At 43.3% G+C, this 21568-nt stretch overlaps 1 protein-coding gene across 2 annotated transcripts in view; it reads left to right on the top strand.

Annotated features, from left to right (window-relative positions):
• Window positions 1-21568, top strand: part of LOC119210043 (receptor-type tyrosine-protein phosphatase zeta) — a 48235-nt gene that overhangs the window by 23843 nt on the left and 2824 nt on the right. Inside the window, exons 3-31 of one of the 2 annotated variants that reach the window (XM_037459644.2) lie at window positions 4145-4324; window positions 5475-5626; window positions 5742-5837; window positions 5943-6009; window positions 6351-6508; window positions 7500-7650; window positions 8811-8995; window positions 9607-9733; window positions 9822-9862; window positions 10349-10792; window positions 10997-11189; window positions 12304-12519; window positions 14857-15001; window positions 15095-15186; window positions 15296-15381; window positions 16202-16222; window positions 17821-17917; window positions 17996-18078; window positions 18158-18292; window positions 18919-19050; window positions 19215-19369; window positions 19442-19577; window positions 19858-20004; window positions 20162-20255; window positions 20406-20479; window positions 20571-20699; window positions 20784-20936; window positions 21079-21215; window positions 21321-21456. In XM_037459644.2, the coding sequence (XP_037315541.2) occupies window positions 4145-4324; window positions 5475-5626; window positions 5742-5837; window positions 5943-6009; window positions 6351-6508; window positions 7500-7650; window positions 8811-8995; window positions 9607-9733; window positions 9822-9862; window positions 10349-10792; window positions 10997-11189; window positions 12304-12519; window positions 14857-15001; window positions 15095-15186; window positions 15296-15381; window positions 16202-16222; window positions 17821-17917; window positions 17996-18078; window positions 18158-18292; window positions 18919-19050; window positions 19215-19369; window positions 19442-19577; window positions 19858-20004; window positions 20162-20255; window positions 20406-20479; window positions 20571-20699; window positions 20784-20936; window positions 21079-21215; window positions 21321-21456 (3962 nt within the window). The remainder of the gene's footprint in view (window positions 1-4144; window positions 4325-5474; window positions 5627-5741; window positions 5838-5942; window positions 6010-6350; window positions 6509-7499; window positions 7651-8810; window positions 8996-9606; window positions 9734-9821; window positions 9863-10348; window positions 10793-10996; window positions 11190-12303; window positions 12520-14856; window positions 15002-15094; window positions 15187-15295; window positions 15382-16201; window positions 16223-17820; window positions 17918-17995; window positions 18079-18157; window positions 18293-18918; window positions 19051-19214; window positions 19370-19441; window positions 19578-19857; window positions 20005-20161; window positions 20256-20405; window positions 20480-20570; window positions 20700-20783; window positions 20937-21078; window positions 21216-21320; window positions 21457-21568) is intronic. The other variant, XM_037459645.2, reaches the window with a different exon arrangement.

The raw sequence follows: 21568 nt of genomic DNA, 5'->3' as shown, positions 1-21568 counted from the left end.
ACTCAGAAGCACCGCTGCCTGCTCAGCTTCACCGGCAGACATTTTTTCTTTTTTCTTTTAATATTTGATACATGTTCAGCTATTTTGCCGGGAGGGATGTAAAAAGGAGCAGTTGGTGCACAAAAAAAGGAAAGCCCTACATTATTCAATTTAGTAACTCTGCATGTTTCCTCAACAGTTTGCTCACTCACCTCTGCAGAACCTTTTCATGGAGGGTCAAATCATCTATATCTGTCTCTCTCTCTCTCCCTCTCTGTCCCTCAAATGGGGCAATCAAAAGCAGAGAGACAGATACTGCTATACACACATCTTGGTCTGTTCACTGCTTTGTATCCTCCTGCCTTCGACATCTATCTTTTCCTCTCATGCACTTATTTTTCTTCTTTTATCTTCAGTCTTTTCTTCATCGCCTCCTTTGAGCTCCTCTTGGCGCTCTCACCTTTGTGTCCTCCGATGCTGTGTCTCCTCTCTTCTCTTTTTTGTCCTCTCCTCCCTCGAGAGCGAGGAGTGAACTGAAATGAGAGCAGCATCAGGTGTAAATGGTTTATGTCTTGACCGCTTTCACAGCTGACTAGTCTTTGAGGCGCTGCAGGGCACAAAGTTTCTTCAGGAAGTTTAAAGGAATTGTGACTCTTTTGATTACTCCGTTACTCTGTCTTTTATGGCGTTGCAGCTTTAATACAACAAATACTGGTGTAATATTGGGTTTTCTTTACCCCAACTTCACAGAGGAGCGTGAATCATTTCCAGACATCGGACCATGACAATACAGATGTGTTGTAACTGTGAGAGAGAACACATTTAATGTAATACTCAAATTACTACTACTACTACTACTACTCAGCTTTAAAAATCTCCCACGTGGATTTGACAACAATATGTACACTGCCAGCGTGTGCTTGCATCCCTTTGGGAATATTTTTTTTAAATCAAGTGGAACTCAGTGATATGAAATGTAATTTACATAATTAATCATTAAAATGCCTGAATGCAAAAGGGACAAAAGGGAATGCAAAATAAGACATGAAAGGCCTTTCTCCAGGGCGATTTTTTACATTTCTCAATTCCTTGCTCCAAACAGTAAGCAACTTGTTGCCATGGTAGCATTATGGAACTCCTTTTGTTTGTGTGTTTGATGTTTTATAATTTAATCATAATTAGTCACCTTCAGTTAGTGTATTTTCCATCATTTTAAAGAAAGAGCCAGATTTTGTTGTTGCAGTATTACAGGTCTCAGTTCAGTTACTAAAGGTAACTGAGAAAAACTGGAAACTTGGAAACAAAATCAAAAATATTTTGAAAAAGATAATCTGATTATAGTTAGCAAGTAGCCCGCTTACAGTTACATTTTGGAACGACTTTTGAACATTTTATTTTTTAATTGCTATGATCTTTCCCTTTGTCCAGAAAACAAAACTTGAAACCGATGTAAAATCATTAAACAGGACATTTATTAAATAATACTTGCAAGCAGAAGAAATAATTGACATACATACAAGTCATGCGTCAAGGCAACTTAAAGGACTTCATCTTCGGAGCAGGAATAAAAAGCTGGGAGATAAACATGGACAAACCGGGGCAGGGGGGGTTTGGGCAAAACCCAAGTGCTTTTTACATTGTTGATTCTGTACACATGACATCCATTGCAGTCTGTCCATCCCGGGAGAGGGATCCCCCCTCTGACGTTCTCCCTAAGGTTTCTTCCCTTTTTTCCCCATTGAAGGGTTTTTTTCATATTTTGGGGAGTTTTTCCTGTGCCGATGTGAGGGTTTCGGGACAGAGGATGTTGCATGTGTACAGACTGTAAAGCCCTCTGAGGCAAATTTGTAATTTGCGATTTTGGGCTATACAAATAAAATGAATTGAATTGAATTGAATTGAAGTGCGTGTATGTAGACGATCATCTTAGGCACCAAGAGATTAGAAACAGTGACGGACAAACATCTTGATTATCAGATGACCCAGAACACAATGTGCCTCTGTGCGAGAGAGGCGTTCTGTTGTCTAAGTAATACTGACTTAGGTGGATGATTATTATTATTGCATTTTTTCATCTCAGTGATGAAAGGTAGTCTCCTCGAAGCTTCCACTGGAACAACAACAAACGTCCAGCGTTCAGAGACTGAAAACAGACGCAGATTAAAGCCTCTGTGGCTCAAACAGCTACACTATATTTTCAATCTTTTACATTTTTAAAAAGCCAATCAATTCTTTTCATTGCTTTGTATAGTGAAATAAATACACAAATGTAAGTAAGATGGTAGTCTGCATGAGAAAGAAAGAGGATGTTAAACAAGCAGTTTTGTTTCATTTATCTTGAGGATAAGTCACAGTACAGCTGGATGTTGCTGAACCACTAAACCACATTTTCACCATAATCCTTCCTACTCACTCCTTACAGGTTCAAACAAGCAGGCCACAGTACAACAAAGACGTTGTTGGTTTAGTTGAACTTAAGCTTAACACACACACACACACACACACACACCAAGGAATGTAAAGCTAATACCTTGTTAAATCATGTGTGACCAGTAACAGTTAAACCATCTGCTCTGACCTCATTAGACCCATTGTCTTTACACACACACACACACACACACACACACACACACACACACACACACACACACACACACACACACACACACACACACACACACACACACACACACTCGTACACTGGCGACAAAGTAAGTCAATAAATGCTGAGCTTTCAGCCAGGACAGTGCTGTTAGCTCCCAATATAAAACATGATGTAAAGGTTCATTTATTAGTCATGTAACATGCGTATTTCAACAAAAGCACATTTGGAGATATTTTAATCCAAACGACCATCTTTTCTGATTAACTGATTATTGTCGTCTGAATGGAAATGAGTATTTCAAGATTTTATTCTAGTCTGAATCAAGTATTTTTGTTGCCTTGACCAAATTAAGTACTTTTTGTGTGAAGATGGGGGTTAATTTTGCCAAGACCATGTGTTTGTAACAAACACAAATTGACACATTCTCGGAAAAAATGAGTATTAATTTATTCTTGAAATATCATACAAACCTGTGTATGAAAAGTTCAGTTATTTGTCTAAATTACTATATTGAGACTTTATACAACTGATTTCTATATGAAATAACATGATGATTTATTATTCTACAAACTTTTCTCATGAGATTTTAACTGGAATATTATTAATGAATGCAGGTAAGTCAGGTTTACTCTCTGTGACCAACCTAAATATACCAGGAGGAAATGTCTGAACGTGATGAATGCGCCACAGTAAATGAACCCATTCACTCCATGCATGCACAACTAACTATAATGCAGCTATATAAACAACCATATAATGCAGTCCAGTTTGCACACAGGTCACTTCGACATGTTAGTTCATATTTTACACACACATGCAATCTATGCAAAGGTACTGTATGCACAAACTCAAAAAGCATGTATAAAAAGCACCATGTGAGCTGAGGTAAAGGCCAATAGTGTGTTATGCAGTCATGAATAAATTCACACACACACACACACACACACACACACACATACACACTACATGTTCTTATATTTAACCACCAGACATGCGGTCATAAATAAAAAATGCACAACCCTTTTGAGGCTGAGCTGGTGATATTTAGCAAAACATTAGTGCCAAATAAATACGTTCTGCGCACGGAAAGAGAGAACATCACGTCTCTTGCACGTGTGTCTTGCAAATCTCGTGCTGCCGCTGTTCATTGTTTTCCATTATTCATGCAGAAAGCAGACTTGTTATATCCCACAAATGCAAACATCACTGCAATACGCTTAAACTGGATTCATGCTGCACCTTCCCAAAACAACAACTTACAAGCAAAACACAGAATACTAGATTGCTGGTCTGAAGTGTGACTGCAGGTCGGCCAACCCTTATAAACCAGTCGCCCCACTGCTTTTAAACAGCACTACAGGCTTCTGAATGTGTCTTAAAGGTGCTATGAGACATTTTGTCATTTCGAGAATCACTGGTAATGACTTTTTCTTTTCCAAACGATTTGGAGGAAAATCCTCAGGCAAAGCAAGAGTTTGCTGGTTCAACCAGCTCAAAAGCTCTGTGTTTCCAATGTTCTCTGTAAACAGCACATGAAAACTCAACCAATCTCTCTCTCAGGTGCCCTGAACCAGGGCAAGTGGGGTAAGAAGTACCCGTCCTGTAACAGCGCCAGGCAGTCTCCGGTGGACATCGACGAGACGTTCACCCAAGTCAGGCTGCAGTACCAGGATCTACAGCTAGAGGGCTGGGACAAGCTGACGGCAGGGTCCAGCACCATCCACAACAATGGCAAGACGGGTATGTTGATGTATTTCCACTCCTCTTGTGTACCACAAGCGTGTGTTGAAAGATGAGCGATGCATGTGATGTTTTTCTTTTTACCTTTCAGTCCGCTGCATGATACCTATTAGTATGATTCTGACATTAGTTTGGTTTTGTAAAGCTCCACATGTTGAGTATGAAAATAAAAGGGTCATAAAAGTAATTCAGTGATGTCATGGGGAGAAAGATTGTGTCAAGAGGCAGAGATGAACCTGAGTGACTTCAAGGGAGGGGGAAAAAAGAGAAAGGAAGAGACAGAGCAGGGCAGAGAAATGAGGACGTCAAGAAGATGTCTGCCCTGATAGACAAATGGAAGCTGTCGTCACCTTCTTTCCAATACAGCTTCGGCACTGTGTGTGTTCTCTCTACAATAATGTTCCCCAAATAAATCTCTTTCTCTGTGAAGTTCGGAGAGGAAATAGCTATTAAAACATATATTGCATCGCTAATGATATTAAGCAGGAAATAATGGGTTTGCACAGTTATCACCAACATAATCCGAGATACAGCTAACATGCTGCCCCAAGATGCAAATGTAGAGAGGCAAAAGTGGACTGCTTTGATGTAAGAAGGATCACCTCCTTATACTGATAACAAGTAGCAGTATTTCCCTTCTTCTCCATGATGCTTTTTCCCCCCAATTATCGGTCCATGAAGCTGTAAAAACCAAAGCCACTACCTGCCCACGGCGTACAAGTTAGAAACTGGTTGGATAACATCTTGGAGCATCTGCTAAAAAGACAAATATTTGGTGAAGACAGACGGAACCGCGACACTGAATGAATGCTAATATTGTTCTGCAGATGGTGGGTGTTTAAAGGGCAATGTTACACTGATACAATTCAGGATAATTGTTGATCGAGTGTTCTTCTGTTGATTGTTAGATGACAAATACTCAGGGAGGTCTGAGACCGATCACAATGATTAACAATGTGAGCATCCACACTGATGAACGATAACATGCAGGATTTTGGTTTGGGTTTCTCTTGTTCATTACTCCCCCATGCAATTGAGTTAGAACAATTCTTAAAACAATATATTTATACTTGCTATTGCTAGGGTGACGGGCCTGAAGTCTCGCTCTGACAGTGTCCATTAAAACATTGTCATTGTGTGTGTGTTTTAGTGGCCCTCCGCGTGGAAGGGGAGTTCTTTGTGAGTGGAGGAGGGCTGAGCTCCAGGTTTCGCGTTGGTACAATCAACTTCCACTGGGGGCGCTGCAATGCAACGTCCGAAGGCTCTGAACACAGCTTGAGTGGGATGAAATACCCTTTGGAGGTGCAGAGTCACAGAGCAGCTCTTTGTCTGATCACCAGCACATTTATTGATCGAACATTTGTCCACCAATGAAGACTGAGTTTGGCTAAACTACTCGTTTCCTGCTCTCGTAAAGATGCAGATCTTCTGTTACGATTCAGATGACTTCCAAAGTCTGGATGCTGCCGTGAGGGATGGAGGGAGGATCGCTGCCTTGGCTGTGCTCTTTGAGGTTGGGTGAACATTGTTGAGTTTCACCTTAAATAAAAAAGTAATAATAGAAGTGAGGGTGCATTTGTATATTTGTTAATGAATTCCACGATGTTCTTTTCCACAGATCAGCTTGGAAGACAACGAGAGCTTCAGTCCTGTCGTAGAAGCCGTCAACACCGTCACTAGGTTTGGTAGGTCCCCTCTACATACGAGTCTGTGTCCTCTACAGGGAGATAAGCTGGATGCAAGGGGTGCCTTCGTTCAAATAAACACATTTATGGAAGGATTCAATGTACTGTTTATCAGACAAAATACTGATTGAGTTCAGGAGAATTTAATCTAAACAGCAGCACATAAAGGGTTTCAATAAGAGTCCAGGGAGCCACCATTTTGTTCATGCTACATTGTTCAGCAAGAGTTGGGTGGCTTTCGATGAACATTACAAGTCATGGACCTAACAAAATGCTTGCTGCCTTTGCTTAGCGTATTACATTACTTACTTACGGGACTTCTTTTTTTTTTTTTCAACCAGATAAGAGCGGGTCGATGGAAGCGTTCACCTTGCGGTCCTTGCTGCCCGATAACACAGATAAATATTATATTTACAATGGCTCACTAACTGCACCTCCTTGCTCTGAGACAGTGGAATGGATCGTCTTCAAACACACTGTGGCCATATCAGAAACACAGGTCAGCAAGTTTTTATCACACACACACACACACATACAAGTTGTCTGAAATGTTATGTTCAAATATGCAAATTAGGCTTTATCTTATCTTATTCAATATGTTCATTATTTAGAACAGAAATCAGAAAAAGCCAGGTTTAGATATATTTGTATCACTCCATACATCAAATGCTTAGGGATCCATATTAAACAAATCCGGCTGTAAATGAAAACTTTCAGAATATACCAAAAAAGGGGATGAAACTGGAAAGATTTGGTTGATTTAAGGCAAGATGAAGTGGATATTTCCTAATATGAGAAAAAAACTAATCAACAGAAACATACATAGATATTTTCCTTTTTTTCCACTAATGAAAGAAGACATATTCTGAAAATCTCTTTTTCACTGTGGGGCATCTCGCCCTAAAAAGGACAACCATCTTTTGTTTTGTCTGAATCATAGTAGTGCCTCACGCTGGAATGATGCAATGTGACGGACTTGGCTAAAAAAGTGATTTACGTAATACGTTATTTATTGCTTATGATCTGGAGTTTGACCGCCTGTCCCACAGCAACTACTCAAAAAAGCCAAAAAAAATAACGTTCCTGCAGCGTGGAGCCTGCATTATCGAAGGAAATCATCTGTGCAATAAACATATATTCTGTAGCCAAATAACGGATTGTGAATGAGGTCATGAAAGTGGCTGTGTGTGTGTGTGTTTGCTATGAGTACAATTGTGTGTGTGTGTGTGTATGCTTGCATTTGTCTGTGTTGGCATGATTGAAACGGGGATGGCAAGGCCTGACACTTGCACATCGCAGCTCACCCTAAAATAGAGCATGGGTGGCTCTCTGCCTCCGCCTGGCACCAACTCAATCTCCTAAACTCTCACTCACTCACACGCATCGGTTCGTTTTGGCCACTGCATAGAAGCAGGGAAAGATGCAACAGACAGGTCTTTATTCCTCTGTTTGTCTGTGCGGCTCTCCCTCTCTCTCTCCCCTGGACCCAGTTGGAGGTGTTTTGCGAGGTGATGACCATGGAGCAGGCCGGGTACGCCATACTGACGGATTACCTGCAGAACAACTTCAGGGAGCAGCAGCAGCAGTTCATGGGTCAGGTGTTTGCCTCGTACACCGGAGTGGAGGACGTGCCCACACCCAGTATGTCAACCAGACACTCACGCAGACAAAAGATGGAAGCTTCATCTGAGTGAATTTCTTTAACTACTGACTCAAAGATGAGCTGCTTAGAATTTGGTGGTCAGCGGTCACAATGAGGTCACAAAACAAGTCCAAGAATTCAAAAGCTAATTATGATAATCAAAAAATAAAGTGATGGCATTTTGAAAAAAAGTGAATGTAAAGTTGTCGCCGAGGTCATAGATTCTATCATCATCATCATCATCATCATCATCATCATCATCATTCCAGGCATCAAATAGATTAAGCTTAATTTAATGGTGTTATTTTTAATCATGGTGCTAATAAGTGTAGCAAATTGTAACATCGAATCACTTGCCTGCTCTCAGTGAGTTGGACTGGCAAAGTATTTATTTACAGGAAATTAAAATTTTAAACTAAGCCTCGTGTTTTAAATTTTACCCTAATGAGTTCTTTCCAAAGCTGTCCATCTTAATTTAATTTATACAACATTTTGGGCTGCATAGTGGAGAAAACACACCCTACCCTATAGGGTTTGAGTTACCGTAGTAACTTGTAGATCAATATAAAAAATACTCTATTAATATAATTTTTCTCCATGACAGAAATGAGTCTGCTGACACTAAGCTGAAAAACTGTCCTTTAAGGTCAGCACACGATCATCGAAAGATAAAACTCACGACGCTCTCCATCTTCAGAAAGTCCACCCTCAAGTAAAGTGGGTCTTCTGGGTTGCCAGGGACTTCCACTTTGTACTTTTGTACCTCTGCTCCTCCCAGCGCAGGCAATTTATTTTGCAGCTCTTTTTGAAATATAATATTCAGAAATTCAGGGAAGGGCTGTTTTTTTAGCCTGTAACAAATTCATGCAGCCTGATGCACACACACACACACACACACACACACACGCTCACACACACACACACACACACACACACACACACACTGCAATAGCTGGGCTTTCTAAATGTATTTCCTATTTTCTTCCATTTCTTCTACGGTCGATTAACAAACCTAAACTTGATGAGACTGAACCTAATCTTTGCTACGCTTTTTAATAATTTTTTATTCAATATTGATCAAATTTCCTACTAATCCCACTAATCAATAATCAACCTTTTTACCAGTCCTGTTCTCTTTTGCTCTTGCCGCCATTTCTAGCCTGCAGCTCGGAGCCGGAGAGCGTTCAGGCCGATGCCCAGAACGACACCACCATCGTGGTCACGTGGGAGCGCCCTCGCGCCGTTTACGACACGACCATCGACTGGTACACCGTCACCTACCAGAGGCTGCAGGGCCGAGACCAGAGCAAGCAGGACTACAGGACGGACGGGGACCAGGACGTGGTACAAAAGATCCCTTTTTGTGCCCAATCAACCCACAATACAATATTCTCACCATATTCAAGCCATGTATTGGGATAATGTATCTTCTTTTTTTAATGATTTGTATGTGCACCAATATTCTTTTTTAATAAATATCTGTCAGTGTTAAAAGCTGAAGATGGTGATCTTGAGAAACCAGCAGGTCGCTAAAATGAAAAGACGATTTAACTGAAAAGCTGAGGCCTGTGTTGTCAACTCTTCTCTCTTGAAAGTAGCTAGCAGCAACTCCCAAGTGTTGCTAACAATGATTGACCGCCCTCCAAAGATTCTCCCCTGAAAATGCTTATTATAGACAACAAACATGGCCACAGCTATTACACACATCTGCAAAGCTAGTAGTTTGCACTGAGTGCACGGGCAGAATACACACAGTAGAAAATCCAATCAGAAGATTCCGCCTGAATTAAATAGTTGGAGGGACCCATTAAAGACACAGGTATTCGATTTTTTTAGGATTGTTTATTTTATTGATTGATGTCATGATATAATCAAAATTTAAAAAATAAAACGTTTTTTAATAAGATCACCAACCCTGTCTTCAAGTGAGAAAACTCACTAATGTGACTTTCCAGGGCGCCATCATCCCCGGCCTGCTGGCCAACAGCAGCTACGTGGTTCAGGTGGTCGCTATTTGCACCAACGGACTCAGAGGCCGATGGAGTGACCAGATTATAGTGGACATGCCGTTAGAAGAACCGGGTACAAGCGTACACTGACAGAAACACACACCAAACTGTTCATTTCCTAATCATGGGAGTCATTCTTTATTCTTTCCATCTCTCTATAGAAAGGGATTCAGATCCTGAAGAACTGGAAGGCAACACTGAGGTAGGGCGGTCTGTAATATCTGTAGTTTAACATGATTAGCACTTAGCATGTGCATACTTTATATAGCTAGAGTTGACAGTATGCTCTCATATCAGTGAAACTAATTATTACGCATATTATTGTAATTATGTCAGTGGAGGCTTGTCGTTGAGTGTTTGGAGAGACGTACAAAAGGTTGCACGCACATTTTCAGAGTGTAGAGGGGAGATAAAAAAAGAAATACAGAAATTTGACCATGTCTTTTGCTCTCTTCCACACTGCAATTATGGAGATTACTTTATTCTTTATTAGCAGCTAATTTGAATGTTGAAGAATTAACTGCACTGCTGCTTCTATTCATTCCTTTAAATAAGAAGCAGTGACGGCTTAAAAATGTGTATTTGTTAGTCCTTCAGCAAGGCCTGTCCGCCATCATCATAGGCAGTGTATACCAAACGCCCCGTGTCCCAGCTCCACACAGCAGTGCTTTCCCCCCCCTTGTGTTAGCCCTCATCTGAAGCCAAACCGAAGACGCCGGAGAACCAGAATCAGGTGGATGTGTCCCCAGAGGACCACAGCCCCGTGGAGGAGATCCCCGTGGAGCAGACCAGAGTTTACCAAAACCAGCCCGAGCACCACCAGAACCCCCCGGTGCAGGTCAACGCTCGCTCAACCCCAAAGACCCCGTCCGAGTATATTGTCCCGCAGAAAACCCGAATCAATCAGAACGGGAAAAAGAAAGCTGGTGGCAATAAGAACTGGATTCACGAGGACGGCGATGCGACGCGCAGACCCTTCTCCAAACCGGGTTTCGACGGCAACGGCGCAATATGGGTGACCGAGGTAACCGAGCAGCCGGGCTTCCTGTTTCCAGTTGCCCGGACAACGAGGCTGCCGACAGTTCGCCGAAAAATCACAGAAGAGGCCTCGTTGTCGATGTTGCCACATCAGGTAGATGCCTTTTTATTACTTGTTTTATTTCAATTGTCCTTGAATCTTATTCAACTTCGAACCAAATGTTGAAACAAACAACCGCTGTGACTCAGAAAAAGTAAACGCATCAGAAGTTTTACGTGAACCCACATCCAAAGATGGGTTTTGTGTTCCTGTAGTTTACTCCAAGAAACCCAATGTTTTGTACACTTCTGCTGGCAGTCTGTGGATCAAGGCCCACCAGACCAAGCTGGAGACAGCAGGCTCCCTTCCTCTCAGTCGGCCCTCTCCACCCCTCCTGTGGAGGACACCCCAGTCACAGATATCTTCTATGAAGACACAGTCACCAGCTCCCCACTAGAGACCACCGCCTCTTCAGAAACAGGCTCTTCAGATGCTGCTTCTCTGTTGCAAGGTCAGATTTTGTTTTACTTTTTTCTTCTCAAAAATTGTTGGTACTTTGATCAGTGCCAGGGATAAATTTAAGCTTATAAATATTGTATTAGGAGCCAGTAGAAGATGTTTCTTTTACTGAATCCTTCTCCTTCCTTCTGCAGAAATCAAGGGCGATGTGTTAGGAGTGTTCAGGATGTTTTTTAAATTAATTGAAATCTCTCAGCTGTCAGTCTGCCATTTAGCCTCTGGGGGCAACGGACGTTATTTCTGAGATTTTGGGGGGGGGGGGCAGCTCAGTCAAGTCCTCCATGCGCAAGTCATTTGTGGACCTTATTTATGCATGTGCTTTGATATGCAAAACACAAATTATACATTAACAAGGAGAGAGGACATTACGTAATATGAGCATCGTTTATTAATCCAAAAGCAGTATTTTTAAGTGACAAATAAAGATCAAAGACCCCCTCCCCAAAAAAATAAGCTATTTCATCCAATTAACATCTTGAGACGTGACAATAAAGGTGGAGTTGAGACACAACATTTTTAAGCTCATTTCAAACAGATATCTGCACATGAATGCAGATACATTTTTTCAAATAAAGCGAATAAAATACCAAATCCTGTGTCTTCGGGGGGAAGACACCTGACACCAAATAGCTGTGACTACGTGTGTGAGTGGTATGGATGTCAGTTACTGATGGGCAGGTGGTTCTGTGTATGGTAGCACCTCTCATCAGTGTGTGAATGGGTGAATGATGACATGTAGTGAAAAAGCACTTGGAGTGGAGGGAAGACAAGAAAGGCCCTTTACAGCTATCGTCCATTTACCATATGTTTAACAGTCATTTGATAGACAGCAGTAATCATTGCACTAAGCCCACAGGTGAAGTCAAGTTGGACTAATTCACTAGTATTCAGTCACATTTCTCCAGTGTTATTCAGTGAATGTTGTGTCATGAATTCATGGATTTTCTAATTACGATCTTAAATCTCAAAATGGTTTATTTTATTTAGTATTTTGTTTAATTACTGTACGTGCATAATTTCATGCGTGATACAAACACGATAACACATTCACACACACGGCCGAAATCATGTTGCATCACATGGTCTTGATGTACAATCTGCCCCAGGTGATCAAGTGGGCAGAGTCCCCTTGCCGTCCCCCGAGGACGCCGATGCCCCTGTGAACGAACCCGGACCAGAGGGTCCCTCCACGCCGTCGCCGCTGTGGATAACGGCGAGGGCGGCGACCGCCAGCAACACCCTGGCCGAGTCAGTCCACAAATCACTCACCACCTCCTCTCTTCTCATGGTGCTGATGCATACAACCCAGCCGATGTTTAATGGTGAGACGCACGATAGAGTGTTTACTTCTTGTAGCAACACAATTTCAATTATACAGAACTTGGCTCCAAATTGATGTTTCGTGGGGGGTCGACCGCTGGTCTTAATCACGGTGGTGGATTGACTTTTCTCCTGCAGACTAATCACTGCTGTTCTCTATGATCTGGGTGGCAGGTTGTAGAAGTGCCTGATGCGAATAATGCTGTTGGTGGTGTTGTTAATGACTATAGACAAGAATAAGCTGCCGTTGATGATGATTCAAATCATAATCAGCTTCTCTCGCCTCCAGTTCAAAAAATAAATATTCTCGGCTCTCACTCAAATCTTGAAACATGTTACGACTCCCAATGAGGTCATACTCTGAGTCCAGTCAGGCTCGGAGATTAGCATCTACCTTTGGGAGTTCTTATCTGTGGCTCGACGGCGCTCTCTGGTGGCTCATTTCTTGGTTCTCACAGAATGCAGGGCTCACTTCCTCTTGAACTCACGTCTGCCTCTTCTCACCAAGCTGTTTATGAGATCTTTCTTCAGGATTCATGGTCGAGAACTCAACCATTGGCCGCTCCTTAACAAACCGGCTTAACAATCTCTCCTCACACTTCTGGTAGAGGCATTGTTTCTGATTCTGTACACATGACATCCATTGCAGTCTGTCCATCCCGGGAGAGGGATCCCTCCTCTCCCTGAGGTTTCTTCCCTTTTTCCCCCATTAAAGGGTTTTTTCATTTTTTGAGGAATTTTTCCTGTGCCGATGTGAGGGTTTCGGGACAGAGGATGTTGCATGTGTACAGACTGTAAAGCCCCCTGAGGAAAATTTGTAATTTGCGATTTTGGGCTATACATAATAAAACAAATTGTCAACCCCATGAATCCTGCAGCCTCTGTCCCAGAGAGAAGATCTACTGAAGGGTATTCATCCACACATCAACCCTGTTAATAAATACATCAGCAGTTTGCATCCCTCCCTTCCCAAAAGCAATATCTGTGGCGTTATCTTTCATCACGACAAGTCTTCTAAAGAGCACTCCATTCTCCGTCTACAAATGGATTTAGAGTACCCTCAGATCTCTCCCACTTTGAGGTTTTTGGATCACTGAGCACTCCCTGTGTCTACTGCCTGATTAGGACTTGAGTACCATTGATTTATAAAGAACAAACACCATGGAAGAAAATACCCCAAGTACTGAAAATACAATTCAAGATGCTGTGAGCATCATGGTGGATCCCTACGACGAAGAGAGAACTGGGACAAATGCGCATGAAGAAGATGCCTCTTTCTTTGACTCTGAAAGTTTGTCCCTTCCTTGTAATTCAGACAGACTGGCCAGCAGAAGGAAGCAGATCAGGATCTGGCCTTTAAGGCAACAGGCTCAATCAGGAGTCTGCCAGTGTCCCCGCACTAACCCTAACGGCAAAACGGACAATCCCACTCTTCTAAATTTAGCCTGTCAGCTCCAAGGTGGGGAAAAGCGTGAAAAAGAGTAAAACGACAGAAATTAAGATAGATTTGTGGGACAGATGGCGAGACAGATGAGGCAAATTAGGTAGCAACTGAAACAGAGACAGAGAAAGAAGTGGAGGAGAACGCAAGTGAGCCAAGCAGTTGGGGACGGAAAAAAAAATCGAAGGAGGGGGGTCACATTGGGGATCAGAGAGTGAGCGATATGGGCGATCAAACCAATGAGAATGCAGCGATAGTACAGCAGGCTGTAACACTTTGGCAGAGAAAAGGGGGAGAAATAGAAACTGAAACTGCTGCTGAAACTGCAATGAGGCCATGTACACAGAGGCAGTGTGCAGGACATTAAGCCCAGTTTTCGTGTTTTAAGCTGGCCTGAGGACGTCAATGGTGTTGGAAAAGGTGATGGAGGAGGAAAGGAAGGTGGAGGGGAAAAAGTAAAGAAAGTCAGTGATGATGTAGAAGGTATCAAACCTGTAGGTGAGAATGGTGACGTAAGGGAAGACGGCAACAAAAAAGAAACCGTATCTGGAGGAAAAAGATGGTCTTTGGCTGTACAAACTTATAGCAGAGTTCCCACTGTTTGACAGCAGTTGGGAAAACGGTGATAGACACCATGTGGGGGGTCCAAATAGAAGTGTGGACAGTCACATTGTGGAGGGAATAATGACGTGGACGATAACCGTGATCTATATGATTCATGATGCTTATCGCCAACTCTCTGTGGTGAATTCAAATGTCGCTCGGCAATCCTTCTTTAGAATTAACTTAAATTGTAGAGACCCCTGAAAAGATCTCTGTATCTCCTCCCCCTTGCCCTCTCTGTCACCTGTCCCCGCCCCCCTCCACCCTCCCTCCGTCTACCTCTTCGCTCCATCAGAGGGCAGCAACAGCAGCCACGAGTCTCGGGTGGGGTTGGTCGGAGGGGTGGACAGGGAGAAGAGGACGGTCGTCCCTCTGGCTGTCGTCTCCACTCTTACCATCCTGTGTCTGCTGGTACTGGTGGGCATACTTGTCTACTGGAGGTAGGCACACAAACACACACACACAAACACACACACACACACACACGGTCAATATCTGCACTTGATTTAGATCCGGATGCGTTTGTGTCACAGAAACTGTGTCCAGGCAACTCATTTCTACCCAGATGACAGTGTGTCCCCTAAAGTCATATCAGCTCCATCGACGCCCCTGCTGCTTGCCACCGGTAAACAAACGCACACACACACACACACACACACACACACACACACACACACACATTCGTAGGGCTTGATTACGTTGTCACTGTGACATCCAACTCTTCTTCTATGCAGACGGTCACGAGCCACTGACAGTGAAGCAGTTCGTAAAGCACGTCATGGAGCTGCACGCCGCTAACACCTTCTCCAAGGAGTTTGAGGTGCGTGAAGTGTTACTAATCAAGAGCGTTTGAGTTCAACATAATGGGGAAAATAAACTGTCACAAGATACTTTGAAGAGCAAAGCCCAGAGTAACGAGATCCATTTTGGTTCCTGTATATAAGTAGAGCGTTTAGTTGTTCTCATAGCTCTTAAATGCTCCTCCATGTGTCTATTAACGTCATGTTCTTTGGGGATATTGTGTAGCTTCCATGAACAACATGTGCAACAGAGTGCAGGCATGGAGTTTGACACATTTTTCTCATCCCAGCCCGCAAAGTCCGAAAAAAGCAAGAAGGGACTACAAATGCGTTTGGCCCGTTTTTATTGATAAAACAGCTGTTTTTTAAGTTTATATTGAATGTCAAACAACGTTTTGCGATTGTTACGATGTAACAGCTTGTGGAGAAATTTCAACAATAACCACATCTGCATGACATCTGTCACCTGTCTCCTAGCATGAACCCCCCCCTGAGTAACACACACCGATAGGATTAATATCCATAGATGAGTTAACGTACAAATGATGGATCTTTTGGACCAAGCAAAGCCTTTTAATCAGACTCACATCTGTGATAGTAGTAATAAAGCGTAGAATAATAGGCTGTGGCTAACAAAGCGTCCACAGCTCAGTTGGGAATATCAGTGCATTTCTCACTCAGCCCGCCTCTCTGTGTGTATCTGAACCTCATATTCCTGTTCCTGCACTGACTCCCTGTCTGTCTGTCTGTCCCCGCGCCCCCCTACCCCCCCCCCTACTCTCCTTTCACCACCTCCACCACCATCGTCGTGCTTTCTGCATCCTCACCATCCTCCATTAGATTGTGAAAGAGTCCTATGAGGTAAGACACCTGCAGTATTGACCCTAACCGGGTGACCAGGAATGTTTTTATTCCCCATACTTTACAAACTCTGGAAAATGTGAGCTTTATCGCAAATAAATTCTCCCCATAAACAAAACAGTCAGCTTGTGAACCGCAACTGCACCTCCGATATTGAATTTAGAGTTGATGTTTGCCAGTAAAAGATTGGTTCTGGATTTAAATGTGTTCAAATATAAGGATTGTAAGGCAGAGTTCGTATTGGAAGCAGATTTACAGACAGCTGTTCAACCTGAGATGGAGCCAAGGACACTCTTTATACACATTTTATCCACATTTTAGAATTATTCATAAAACGCCGCAGCCTCAGATTGTCTCACTCTTTTATTAAATCTGAGGCTTTAATACCGGCCACATAGAGTGGCATCAGCATTGTGCACAGATCCATGGACTGTACATAGGAAGATGATGCAGTTGCCCTGATGTCAACTGATTGTTTGTGGAATGCAGACTGGAGTGGGACAACTTAGCTGTTACCACCTTTTGCTTTTTTGGAACGGGAATACATGCAAGAGAGTCTGAATACAACTGAACCTGAAACAGTTACAGTTGCCTTCCGTAAAGTGAAAAAACACTGCAAAAGTAAATAATTAAATATTGTTTTGTCTGGGACACTCACAGTCGGGTTTACCTCTAAATGGGCGATTCTTTACTAAATGAACATCATGCTGCATTGAGACCATAAACCCATGTTTACATTTTTTACTGAGAAAATAATGCAAGAGAGAAGTAAGAGGTAAGAGTCATTTTCACAGACTTCTATACAGCCGGACTCCTTTTGCAACTAGGGGAATTCCTGATGGTCAGTGGAGAGACTGCAGGTTGGAGTAACTCCCACATTGGCTTCATGGTCCGGATCTTCACCTGCATAGATCACAAGTCGAGCACTTTTCTCCATTAAATGAAGTTGATAAGCATATGCTACTAATGCAACCAGTATGTGCGCTTTTCTACATTAACCTTCTTAATTCAAGTTACAACTCTATTAACAACAGCTCATTTCCCTGTTGGTTTGTCTTCATTGTCGACTCTAGACCAGCGATTCTCAACTGGTGGGTCGCGACCCGTTTTTAATGGGTCGCGGGCCTCTGCATGGGAGAATAAAAATTAGAATAAAAAAAAAAAATCACAAACAAATTCCTGTGATTTTATTTTGAAGGGACTTCAAAGGGAGTGGCGTTTTTTTTGCCGGCTAGTCCGTCCATGTCCATGTTTTCAGCAGCGTGTGCCAGGTTGGCTCAAACCATTCTGATATGGGGGAGACATTGGGTTTTTAGGATAATTAAACATCCTGAATATAAAATATAAAATTTAGCTTATGAACTTGATTTTGAATAAATTTGAGAAGTTGAGAATGTTCCTCGATTTGGGTCGCGTGACTTGTCATTAAGGGGGGATGGTGGGTCCCGGAGCCAGACCAGTTGAGAACCACTGCTCTAGACTATCGTACTGTGATACTACGGTCAGCTACAGACCAATAGAAAACCAAGCAAAAACAAGCATGTTCAGCCTCTTCTGAGTGACTAAAGTCGTATTTGTGTTTGTACATTGATTTTCAGGAGGTGCAGGCGTGCACAGTGGACATGGGCATCACTACAGACAGCTCCAATCACCCCAGCAACAAAAGCAAGAACAGATACATAAACATATTGGCCTGTACGTCACTGTTCAACACGACCACTGTTCGACTTGTATGACCGTAAAAGCCAGCTCATTAATCCTTTCCTCTCCCAGACGACCACAGTAGAGTCAAACTCTCCAACAGTTTGGACAGAGATGGGAGATGCGGAGACTACATCAACGCTAACTTCGTAGACGTGAGTATGGTGTTAGTAGGCGGACCGACTGTACCTCCCATCCATTGTTTCCCTGACCTCGTGGCGGTTTCCTCTGCAGGGATATGAGCGGACGAGGGCGTACATCGCGGCTCAGGGGCCGCTCAGAGCCGGCAGGGAGGACTTCTGGAGGATGGTCTGGCAGCAGAATATCGGAGTCATTGTCATGATCACCAACCTCAAAGAGAAAGGACGGGTAGGAGGATCACTCTGCTGCCGCTTCCACCACTGACACAAACTCCAGCTTCTTACACACGCACGTCTGGCAGTATTCATCTGTATTTATACTATTTCCTGTGGAGGTGGTGCTGCTTGTAGAGTCTGGAAATTATGCTTTGTTCCACTGTAAAAACCTCAAGTTGATTTTGAGGCCTTCTTATATGTCGTAATCTATTCAGTTCAACTTATTTTGTGTGGCCCAATCCCAAATATGTCTCTGAGGGCTTTACAATCTGCCCAGGACACAGATGTAGGTTAAAATAGATGCTTAATGATATTTAATTATAATTACATTTATTAACATTAGCTTTTATTTACACATCCAGCAGGTACAGTGAAACACTAGAATTTATCGTATTTGTCCCCAACATTCATCGTGGTGGAGCTGCTTGCTCTCCTGAGGGAAATATCCGGCTCCTCAAATACTAAATGCTCCACTAAGCCCACCAGCTAGTTGCCAGCTTTGTCTGTCTGGTGTTTGGTGCTGAGCAGGTAGTGCGCAATGGGATAATAACAGCTTTTTAGCTCAAAACAACTTTAGCCGAACCCACCCGGTGAGAGTGGCGAAACATAACTCTTCTGCACTGTGTCATCTATCCACAGACAAAGTGTGACCAGTACTGGCCGGAGAAAACACAGGAAGAATACGGCCCGTACCAGGTGACCCTGAGAAGCAGCAAGACTCTTGCTTACTACACACTGCGGACGTTCAGCGTCCGAGACACTGCAAATAAGGTAATCACAGGCACAGGCACACACATAGACACACACACACACACACACACACACACACAATTTCTAGCACTTTCCCAACACACTCACACACCAACAAACAGCAGTTTGTGGATCAGTTCCAAACAAATCTGTGGAAACTTAAAATATAATTTCTGGTCCTTCAGGCATCTCAGAGGGTTGAACACACCGTCCTCCACTACCACTACACCCAGTGGCCAGACATGGGCGTCCCAGAATACACTCTGCCTGTGCTGTCCTTCATCAGAGCATCATCGCGGGCAAGGACACAAGAGATGGGACCTGTTCTGGTGCATTGCAGGTGTGTATCTGTTTCTATTTCACATGTGCCATGCACTGAATCTAAGTATTTGACATGCGATCTGTGTCACAGTGCCGGCGTAGGACGAACAGGAACCTACATAGTGATAGACAGCATGCTGCAGCAGATCCAAGATCAGGGTACGGTGAACGTTCTCGGTTTCCTGAAACACGTCCGGACGCAGAGGAACTTCCTGGTTCAGACGGAGGCAAGCAAACTCACGGATAAGGAACTCGTGCTTCTATGTTTGTGAGGACACGCCTTAACAGAATGCATCTGATTCTTACCTGAAAGGTGACACCAGGTCCAAAACCTCAAATTGGTCTTTGAAGGCCTGTCCCAAAGTGAGGACCAGGCAAAGAATCCTCGCTTTCTGAAAGTCAAAAACTGAAATCGTCCTCACAGAGATAGACACACACACTTTTCTCAAAGTGCAACCGGTCGATCCTGGACGTGTCATTGTTTCTCCTTCTGTCGCTCTCCTGCAGGAGCAGTACGTCTTCATCCATGACACTCTGGTGGAGGCCATCCTGAGCCGTGACACCTCAGTGACCTCTGACCTCCTCCACACCTACGTGTCCGACCTCCTGACCCCTGGGGCGTCGGGCAAGACGCGCATGGACAAACAGTTCAAGGTGCAGCATGTTTTCCCCCCGTATTTTATAGTTTTGTTTTTCCTTTATATCCTTTGCCTTGAACCAACACTTTGGGTTTTTCGGTCATATTACCATCACGCCAATGTCCACATTGAATTTTCCAAACGTAATGGAACTTGTTTTTCTTGTGTTTCAGTTGATCAGTCAGCGCCAGGCGAAGCATGCCGACTACAGCACCGCCCTGAGGGACGGCAACGCTGAGAGGAACAGAGCCAGAGCTCTGATGCCTGGTGAGCAGGCCCAAAAATTGTCTTGAGTGAAAGCTAAATCTAAGAAAAAAGGTCTATATAATGAAGATTCTGAGCCACGCGTCCCCTGTTGTGATTGGTTGCCTCACCAATGTGGTGAATAAGGGCTTATGTCTCCTTGTTTTTGTGCAGTTGAAAGATCAAGAGTGTGTTTGACCGCTTCGGAGTCAAACTGCACCGGGTACATCAACGCCTCCTACGTCATGGTGAGACTACTAGGAACTATTTGTTGATTTCCATTTCATCAAGGGGCATTTCAACGAAACAAGTATTTTCACTCTGCTGGTGTTTTCACAGGGACATCACCACAATAAGGAGTTTATTGTGAGCCAGACTCCTCTGAGGAGCACCGTGGAAGATTTCTGGAGAATGATCTGGGAGCACAGCACACACACTGTTGTCCGTTTGTCACACACACATTGTCAGGTATAACACAAAAGCAATTCTACAATGAATATATTTTTATACAGTACACACATATGATCTGACTTGTTTTTCTGTTTATTTCAGAGTGAGGACAGGGAGTGTTGTGTTTACTGGCCCAGTAAAGACCAGCCAATGTGCTTTGAGGGTTTCACTGTGTCATATTTGGGGGAGGAGCTTGTGTGTCTGTCCAATGACGAGAGACTCTTGGTGCAGGACTTCACAGTGAACTCTCCACAGGTGACACACGTGCACACACACATTATTCTGTGTATATATATATGTATATATATATATATATATACAGCCCTATATATATATATATATATATATATATATAGTGCATATACATGAATAGCTGTTTTTCTGTACCTCTGTATAGAGTGTGCTGGAGGTGCGTCAGTACAGCGCCCCCTGCTGGCCCAACCCAGACAGTCCTATCAGGAACAGTTTTGATCTCGTGAGCACAGTCCGAGAGCAGAGCAGATATTCGGACGGGCCCACAGTCATACACGATCCGTGAGTACTACCTAGACGGGATCAGGCTTTCATGTGACACTTTCTTTACCGGGTTGAATTTATGTGTGTGTGTGTGTTTGTGTTTGTGCGTGTGTGTGTGTGTAGGTTGGGAGGTGTGACATCAGGGCTGTTCTGTGCCCTCACCGCCTTGTCCAGTCAGCTAGAGGAGGAAGGAGCGGTAGACGTCTACCAGATGGCACGGATGACCAACCTCATGAGGCCCGGTGTTTTTAATGATATAGTAAGCAGACAAACCACACCCATTTTGCTCATCGCCATTTTGGGATCTTTTAAAGGACAATTAAGGGTGCAACTGCACCTCGGCCGCAAACCAATGACGTTCCTAGGAAATG

Source organism: Pungitius pungitius, chromosome 2, assembly GCF_949316345.1.
Source record: "Pungitius pungitius chromosome 2, fPunPun2.1, whole genome shotgun sequence".
In the NCBI taxonomy this organism is placed as follows: domain Eukaryota; kingdom Metazoa; phylum Chordata; class Actinopteri; order Perciformes; family Gasterosteidae; genus Pungitius; species Pungitius pungitius.
The sequence above is the reverse complement of the archived record's forward strand: the minus strand, read 5'-3'. Positions and strand labels throughout refer to the sequence as shown.